Here is a 9,441-nt window from a genome sequence, read left to right as displayed (position 1 = left end):
AAAAAATCTTAATTTTCTCGGGGTTCAAGTAAGAATATTTTAAGGTGAGAAAGACTCATTTCTTTCTGTGTATGACCTTAAGCTGCCATAACTCAAACGCATGATAAATGACCTCCAACCCCTGCAGGCTAAACCAAACAGCCAATCACCAGCTGCGGTGTCACACTTCCGGTTTGTTTTCCACACTTTCACTGCCTAACATTGCAGTGGCTGGTGGTAGTTAGGCTTTCCATTGGATGGTACTTTGTATTTCCAGAGCAACAGTGGATAAAAGTAAGTCATTTGAGTCGTAGTTATATTTCCTGGCGGAGACCTTCCCCCCGGCTAACACGGTTAATAAGTTATCCCGTGTTAGCACAGCCGCTAACATGCTAACGATACAACAGACGTATACACACCATAAACGAGGGTTGCTGCTGCTTCAGTGTTAGCACATACAGTGTAAATAAGGGTGATTTGACACTTATTCAGGTTGACACCCAATTAGCTATGTGTGGCTGCCGCTATATTATCTGAGCTGGCGAGGTTCAACTCGTAAGTGCGAATTAAATGAATGCCAAATGAATGGGCATCGCTATTGTGGTGTTGCAGCCTGGAGAGCATTTTAAAGCTTTTTCGAGGCGCTTGATTTGTATTGAGAGGCAAGTGTTTCCAGATCGAGCCAGATTAGCACGACAACAATACATGGGATTGTATCTGAGATGAAGTGCGACCTGACGCCCCCCTCCACAAGCGTCACCAGTATCAAAACCTGTGATACTGAGCCCGATGTAAATGTGTTTATGATCATTGTAAACATTAAGAAGGCAAGAGAGACTTCACTACTGTTTTCTAGCTGCCATAATGATGAGAAAAGGCTTATAAATGTATAAATTACATGTGAAGGGGAAATGGAAATGCAAGGAAAGTGGCTTTAGGTTTAATCCCTGCCATGTTCTTTTGCTGCATAAGTCATCCAAATGTGTTAATGCAGACTAAACACGCTTCAAAAGATGAGAGTTGGAACTGATCCCTATAGTGGAAGTGGATAGGAAGCTTTCATTTTGTAATTCATGTTCTTTTTCAGGGATCCATCATGGCTTCTCGAGCAGGTCCCAGAGCAGCAGGCACGGACGGCAGTGATTTTGAGCACCGCGAGAGGGTCGCCAAGCACTACCAGATGAGGTTGATGCTTTTACCACTCAACTAAAGTAGTTACAGTCCTCAGAGGAAAATGATGAAGTGATTGGGAGAGTTTTTGAGCACAGCAGATCCAAGATGCCCACCACATCACTGAATAGAATGCATAGGATACCGTAAACATTATTTATAAAGCAAAGAAATGTAATGACATGTATTGCAATTTATATCTAACTTACTCCCACTGACTGAACACCTCAATGTGTCCTTTTTCATAGTGTTGCCTTGAAGTCTGAAATCCGTAAACTTAATATTGTCCATGTGCTGATTTGGGTGCTGATGGCTGCTCAGGTAATGGCAAACTCTTTCTTTTTTTCTTTCTCTAAATGGACACACTTTAATAACAAAAAAACTATAAAACCGAATCTTATACAAATGCATTGTGTTTAATTTGATTCACTGTCTAGTTTGGGCAATTTTCAAGTTGTTTACACTGTGCAGACATGAACGTCAGCAGATGGCTTCCTCTGATGTTTGGAGAACAAACCCTGACATTTTCCGCTGTGATGAAGCGCAGACACCAGCAGGAATAGTGCAAAGAGGAAATCCAGCAGACACTAGTTTTTTGCTTTACCAGTAATAACAGCAGGTTTTGTAGTGATAGTCTGTGTTATCTGTCTTCTCTCAGGTGACGGTGAGTCAACTCAGCCTGGTGTCCCATAAGGTGGTGGCCTCCCCATACCAGTGGGAGTACCCCTACCTTCTCAGTATAATTCCCTCCATCTTTAGCTTCATGGCCTTGCCACGCAACAACATCAGTTACCTCGTCATCTCCATGATCAGCGCCGGCCTCTTCTGCGTGGCTCCGCTCATCTACGGGGCCATGGAGATGTTCCCCGTGGCGCAGCAGCTCTACCGGCACGGCAAGGCCTACCGCTTCATCTTCGGTTTCTCGGCCGTGTCCGTCATGTACCTGGTGATCGTCATTGCCGTGCAGGTGCACGCCTGGCAGATCTACTACAGCAAGAAGCTGCTGGACCAGTGGTTCACCACCACACAGGAGAAGAAGAAGAAATGAGGTTCCCAACAAAGCGTTCCTAATACCAAGATCATCTGTGTGAGTTTGTTGGCCTGTGCGGACTAAGAGTGTCTTTAAAGCTCAGCGGTGAAATGAGTTTCTGAACTGTTGCTGCCGGAGAAGAGGAAGACACAATCAATACCTGACTGGTTCAGTCAGCCAAGGCCACAAAGAGATGTCCCCCGAAAGCATTGTTGTGCTGAAATCTGCTTTTTCTATATTTATAAGGCTTGACCGTGATGATCTTAGTGTTCAAATGTCCATTGCAGGTCATTCTCTGGACTTTTGTGACTGCCACCATCATTCTGTACATGAATGCCTCTGTCCTTCTCATGAATAATAAATTCAAACAAGCCATCCGTATACTTGCACAGTACAGCTAATTGGCCAGTGTTGTTACAGGACTTTATGTCACTCAGCATTAAAAGGTTAGCATTTTACTTCTTCACACCATGACAGCAGATAGAAAAATATGTCGGGAGTTGGCATGCCAACAGTAAGTTATAATATGTAGAGGTTTCAGAAATCCACAGGCAAGAGTTTCCCCTCTGATCCTAACTGCTATGCATGTATCCATAATTACCCTGTCCTATATTCCACAGTGAAAACAAGCCATAATTCGATTGGGAACACGCAGATGAATGAATGAATGAATGAATGCTTTATTTCGCACATGTGCGACTAACACAAGAAGTAAACTGAAAAAACAAACAAGCAAACAAAGCCCATGAGAATAGTCAAAACAACAATAGTTAAAACAGCAATAATAATATGCACAGCACGCAGATGAAGGATAAATGGAGGCAAACTATGAAAAAAAGTGTTCATATTTTGCAAACAAATCCAAACTAAATGACAACAATTGGATTGTGACACAGTCATAAATATTAACCATTATTACAGAAATGTCAGAGATCCACTGCCAGGTATCCATTCCTCACTGCTATTTTTAAATTTTATTAGTAATAACCCTTAGTTTACCTCATCCTAAATCTAAAACTGAATCTAAGGGGGCAGTTGTGCCTCAGCAGATTATCTCAGTTTGGTGAGCAGTTGGCGCTCTGGATTATCTGTCACCTATGACACCATGAGTTGTATTTGCACCACAGCCTCTAAGCTGATTGTTTGACCTCATGTCACACACACCAGGAATACTTGTGTAAAGAGTTGCCACTAAATCGAGATGTAGAGAAGCAAACTGGTGTTACAGAAGCCCTCTCGATATGTCTAATTCTCTGAGGTCGAAGAAAATGTAGAAAGTTTTTAGGGGTGATATTCGATTACTGCTGGTTTGTGTTTAACATAACAGAGAAGTAATTTTCTCAGAAAAGCAGTGCTGATCCATGACAGCTTCCGCTTCAATACCTCCCTCCCATGAGCCCCACAATTCAATACATTTTTTTTTATTGGAGATTGTTTTGCAGTGTATCGAGGTGCCATAACCCACCCATTCAAAATAATTTACTTATGTTTGGTGTGACAGCACAGATGAGACCCGAGCTCTGTAGCTTGTTGTCAGAGTGATCCAAGGTAACAGAAAGATTTGAGACTACAGTTGAAGCTGTTTTTATGCCCCGGTTTTTCAAATGCAACTAGGACTCCTTGTGGGATAATCTGACCATGTCCAGAAACCAGAGATCCCAAAAATTAAACATCACCATCATTCCAATCTATTCTGTATGTCTGAAATTTCTATAAACTATTATTCCAGAAAAATGAGAGAATATTTCAAATTCAAAGGTTTCAGTGTTTAATTATTTTTATTTTATTAGTTGAAAATCACACCTTAAATGCTTAAATGCACCTTAAACTTTGAAATATTTAACATTTATTTGCACATTATAATGTATTTTCCATGTAATCTAAGCATGAAATATGTTAACATGCCTTTCATTTAATTCTTCTACACTATCAAGATTTTGAGAAACCAGGTTTGATTATAGAGACATAACTTTCCACATATTATTAAAATAGTAAACTGATTTTACAATCATCTATCAATCAATCATCTATATTATGTTAACAACCAAACATAAGATAATACATAACATTTTTAAAGCTCCTAACACAAACTAACAAAATCAAATTGCTCATATGATTTAATCATCATTAAAACTGTCTAAGTCTCTAAACTCTTCCAAATACCTAACCCATCTCTGCTCATTATCTGCCAGTTTAAAACTGAGTCAGCTCAGAGCCGAAAATACACAGTAAATGCAAAATCACAACACATGAAATGAGAAAAAAAATTAAATGAAATCTTCACTTTCATTTTCAACACTACATTGTAATGAACAACTGGACATGTTTCATTGAAACAACAAACATCTGCCTCCTGTCGGCAAATTATGTCTTCATAGATGTGGACTGTCTGACTGACAGTGGTTTTGAGTTTTGAGTTAAACACGAACATCTTTCCCCCTCAGGATCTGCAGCACCTGTGAGGAACACACAACACATCCCGGTTATGCAGAATGTCAAGGTTTTTTTCTCCACAAAACACATTTCATGACTGAAAACCCCCCTCAAGTGATTTCACAAACATTTCCGAAACCCTTCCTGAGGTAGCAGATGTATAATTCTATCCATCAACCACAATCTGGGTCAAATCCCTAACCCTAACCTGCAGCAGGTGTAAGCACACCTCTTGCAAGCAAAGCCTTGTGAGTACATCATTGGTTTTTAACTGCTGAAATGGGAGGAATGTCTAATTTAGTCAGCTGACGGCAATCCAAGCTCTGATTAACCCGCTGTACATGTGAGAGGCACTGTGATTGGTGGAGCTGATCATACATCACTTTCTTAGTTTTGAAAATGACTGACCCTGTGTTCCAAATCGCATACTTATACTTTTTACTTTTAGTATGTACTGCAGCTGCCCTTACAAAGTATGTAGTTTAGTATGAAATATGCATGCTAATTCTTTTTTTTCCCTACTAAATAGTATGGTAGTATGAGTATTGGAACGCAGGGTGAGTGAATGGCTGAGAGACTATTGACTTTCTGGGCCTGCACACCTGCCCTACACTGCCCTTGATTGGCTAGCAGTCACTGCCCTCGTTCCTTAGGTTGATTTGGTGAAAAAAAAGGTTGTTTTTCATGTTTTCTCCTAACAGTCCATTGTGGAAAAATAGGTTTTACTTAAGCAAGTCAACATAGGAGATTAAACTCAAATAGTAAATGTTTCTATCTGTGATACTGAATAGTGTCGTATTTAAAAGTGGAAGTTTGGATTCATAGGGATAAGGTTTTTTATATTTGCATGTCCATCAATCAAAATCTGGTTAGTTAGGGTTATGTTCTTTGACATGTTGTACCTTTTCCCCAGTGGGTCCTTCAGGCACCAGGTGGGCAGGCTGTTCATTCTCGATGTTTTTGGCACTGGGGTTGGCTCCTCTCCTCAGCAGCAGCTTCACTGCGTCCACTTGAGCTTCATGATTTTGCAGAGAGCTGACGATGTGCAGCGCCGTGTTTCCATTGAATGTCTGAAAAACACACCGACATCATGTCACACAACTCATGCTTAGTTCTTTCAACATCACTTTTCAGCAACTGTTTTTACTTAGTCATACAGCAGCTTTTGACCAGTTGTTCTTTTTGCATTTTCATCATGAAATAAGTTATTTTAAGTTTATCTTTCTGTCATTTTTCTTTTCATCAGGTTGATTGTCTGTCCGGGAAAAGCACTGGAGTAATGTTAGAATATTACTCAGAAACATATTTGAAACCAGCAAAATGACTAACCTCGACATTCACGAGAGCCAGTGCAAGTGGCTGGTCAAGGAAAAAATGGAGCAGCTCTATGTTTGCCTCCTCAGAAGCCATGTGAAGCGAAGTCCGCCCACTTTTCAGATCCTGCGGGAACAAAACGGAGAAAGACGGGATGAGCACCAGGTGACCGCTGCAGCCTCCATGTCTCTGAGTGCCACCCCACAGCCAACGTGCAGTCGAAACCAGAGTTGCATGTTCTTAGTAAAATCCATATAGCAGTTGTCATAGTTACCTTTGTCCCACAGCGGGCTCCCATGAGCATCAGAGTCCTAATGCACTCCATATACAGTTGTTTCCTGTGTATGAGCTCTGTCATGATGAACGAGCAGGGATTTTCCAGACACCTCACCTCCTTAACGATGTTGTTGTGAGACAAAACTGCTGCTTGAAGTGGGGTTAAACCTGAGGGGAGACAACAACCACGTTATCACTGTGTCTTTTCGAGATCAATTTGTCAGAAAATTCGCAAGAGCAGAAATTAGTTGGGTTCATACATTCAATCGGTCAAAAAGTTGCACCAGGGAAAAGAATCCTGCATAATTTGTGCTTGGATTGTGAAAAATACAAATGTAAAGTATGCAAATGGAAAAGCTTCGTTTTGAAAGAATGTTTTAGAAGCTATATTTAACCTCTCATTGAGTTCTAGACCAAAAGCAGCTGCTTGAACAGGAAAGCAAGGTCATACAATTAAATCATAAAATCTCATGTCTAAGAAACAGTAATATTTATGTTGGCAGTTCTTTTGATTTAGCCTTTTATATTCAACCTGTGTTTGCCTGTTAGTTTCTTTTTTAGACAGAAAGCACAAGCTCACACTGTTTGAGAAGTTAACCTTCAACTATATTGTATGATCATTATCCTGTCAGGTCAAAATCCACAGTTCTAGACCAAAAGCAGCTGCTTGAACAGCAAAACAAGGTCATACAATTAAATCATAAAATCTCATGTCTAAGAAATGACTGAAACACTTTCCTTAAAAAACAGTAATATTTATGTTGGCAGTTCTTTTGATTCAGCCTTTTATGTTCAACCTGTGTTTTCCTGTTAGTTTCTTTTTTAGACAAAAAGCTCAAGCTCACACTGTTTGAGAAGTTAACCTTCAACTCCATCATTTGCATAAAGCGACGTCTGCCCAAAGACCAACGACACAAATTTAAAAATGAACGACTGTAAGGTTTATCTCACAAGGAATCATCCGGAATTCAAAACTGACATACCTTTAGACTCTTTTTATTTGTTTATTTTTTAGTTTTCTTTTTACTCAGTTTGCCTCAGAGCACAGAGCATACACTAACATGCACTGTGGGATCCAGTCATGACGTACAATAAAAGTTAAATTTATATTAAAAAAAAAAAAAAAAAACATACTCACCATCATAGTTGTGCATCTCAATATCAATTGATTGCCAGCTCTCACTGAATGCCCTCTGGATGCTCTGTGAGAAAGTCATAAATCAAATATATCAAGTAACACTCATGAGAATGTGAAGGGCACTTTTATGAGGATAGGGAAGCCTTTAAATTACTGCATAAGGAAGAATTCATTGAGTGCTGCAAACAGCCCTTTCCCCACACATTTAATACCTTAAATACCAGCTGGATGTATTGTAAAACCTGTTTCTTAAAGTATCATGGAAAACATTTAACCGCAAGTGCCAGTATAACCTCATGATTTCTATGTTTTGAATCTCTACACATCACCTTTAGATATTAACTGTCATACTGTTGAACTGATAACACACAAGACACAAGTTGTTTTGCATACAATAAAACGTCTCAGGCTGAATGCTAGGAACCAGTGGCCTTTGATAACCTAACATAACAGGCAAGATAACTGTTAATTTTTAATGCATGAGTTTCTCTATTTTAACCCTGGAAAAAGTTTGGATTTTGGTCGCCATGCTAGCATTTTGCAGCTGTTTGTTAGTTTACCATTTATCCACACTAAACACATGAACTAGAGTTTGTTTTCAAAATGTTAACTGGCTTCAGAGCTAGCTTTTGCATATTACGAAAAGACACAAATTCAGTATTATGTCAGTAAAAGATGCAAAGCGCCAGAGTGAAGTGTCGGCCTCTGAGATGGTAAGAGTGACAAACATCATGTGATATACTGCGAAGAGATATGAAAACATGTAAAGGCCAGCGTGACCACTGCCCTGCAGGAAACAATGACGATGTTGTTGCTGCTGTGAAAAACTTTGTAAAGCAGTGTGATCCAGTGGCTTATGGAGTGTGAAGGCTACATAAGCTTTTGACTCTGTGGTTCCACTCCACAGTAACTCCATTTTGAAAGCCAACGTCTAAAGAGTGAAAAAGCTCTCACAGCAGCTCTTTGCAGGTGTATGCCATGGTGGCTTGATGAAATGGCTGTCACCATGAGGATTTTGAGGAGGTCAACTCAAGCCTAAGACGCTGTGTTTTTCAAAGCCAGCCTCCTGAGAGCAAATATTGCAAAGTTCTGAGAAAAGACGCTATGAGCCTGTAAGACCTGGTTCCTTATGGCTGGTTAGGGATTCAATCCTCAGTGATGAAGCTCATTTTGGAAGTCAACATCCCAAGGAAACCTACAGCAACAGACTTCCTTGGTGGCTTGAAGTAGTGGGTGGCAATGGGGTAAAGGTTTAAATCCCCTCTCCACCACCAGTAACTGGAGCACCAAAAAATGAATCCTGGTTTGGTGTGTGAGAGGTCTGTAGGCAGGGTGTTGTGAAGAATGTGACCCAACCAGCTGAAGTTTTATTGTGCCATAACAGCAGAAGTAGCTGCTTTGGAGGGTACAGACAAAATGAAAACCTCTGAACCTGAACTCTTCACACAGTGTTGAGTCTATGTATTGTTAATTATGTTTGCTGTACATTTAGTCCATAGATTTCCTCGAGGAACCGGTCTCTATTACAACACTGACAGCAGTGTTTTTGTGGTGATGTAATTCACTGGAGTGGTATTTACATTGTCTGTATTTCTTTGGAGTGGTCAATTGGAGGCAGTTTTTGTTCTCTCTTGTGTCTTTACCAGCCTTTTTGAAGACATTGTAGATTAGTTGTTACATAACACCTTAGTCCCAGTGGGGAATCCAGGCTTTTGTAATTGTGTTCCCACAGAAAACCAATCCATCTGAACTCCCTCTCACTTTGAGCTCAGCTGTATTTATCAGGATATTTTCTACAAGTGTTCACACGACTGACAGCAATAAGATTTCAGAACAGTACAGCTATGAAACAAGCTTACAACCTCTGTCACAGGAGGCAGGTGTTTATCTTACTGAGCAAGAGCCAAGGCAAGGACAGGTGACATTTATCACTGAAATAGAAATTGTGATTACCTGAAGGGAGAGGAGGTGGCCTTTTTCAGCACATACATGCAAAGGTGAGCGCCCCCAGCTGTCCCTGGTGTTGATCTGCGCCCCGTGTGCCAGCAGGTCCTGCACGATCAAGTGCTGATTGGTGGCAGCAGCTACCTGAAGCGCCGTC

The 9,441-nt window shown here is 40.5% G+C and overlaps 2 protein-coding genes across 2 annotated transcripts; one reads left to right on the top strand and one right to left on the bottom strand.

Moving 5' to 3' along the window:
* Positions 1-136: 136 nt before the first annotated feature.
* jagn1b (jagunal homolog 1b) lies at positions 137-2,562 on the top strand. Its single transcript, XM_030074075.1, has 4 exons — positions 137-273; positions 1,067-1,164; positions 1,398-1,470; positions 1,808-2,562. Exons 2-4 carry the CDS (start codon positions 1,076-1,078, stop codon positions 2,195-2,197), a joined length of 552 nt encoding a protein of 183 aa, XP_029929935.1. The 5' UTR covers positions 137-273; positions 1,067-1,075; the 3' UTR covers positions 2,198-2,562.
* Positions 2,563-3,948: 1,386 nt separating this feature from the next.
* Positions 3,949-6,274, bottom strand: LOC115374924 (NF-kappa-B inhibitor zeta-like). The gene is made up of 4 exons (XM_030074088.1): positions 6,201-6,274; positions 5,942-6,052; positions 5,515-5,682; positions 3,949-4,635 (listed from the first exon to the last, which is right to left on the bottom strand). Exons 1-4 carry the CDS (start codon positions 6,249-6,251, stop codon positions 4,597-4,599), a joined length of 369 nt encoding a protein of 122 aa, XP_029929948.1. The 5' UTR covers positions 6,252-6,274; the 3' UTR covers positions 3,949-4,596.
* Positions 6,275-9,441: the final 3,167 nt, after the last annotated feature.

Source organism: Myripristis murdjan, chromosome 2 (assembly GCF_902150065.1).
Source record: "Myripristis murdjan chromosome 2, fMyrMur1.1, whole genome shotgun sequence".
In the NCBI taxonomy this organism is placed as follows: domain Eukaryota; kingdom Metazoa; phylum Chordata; class Actinopteri; order Holocentriformes; family Holocentridae; genus Myripristis; species Myripristis murdjan.
Note: the sequence above shows the minus strand (reverse complement) of the source record. Positions and strands in the feature narration are given on the sequence as shown.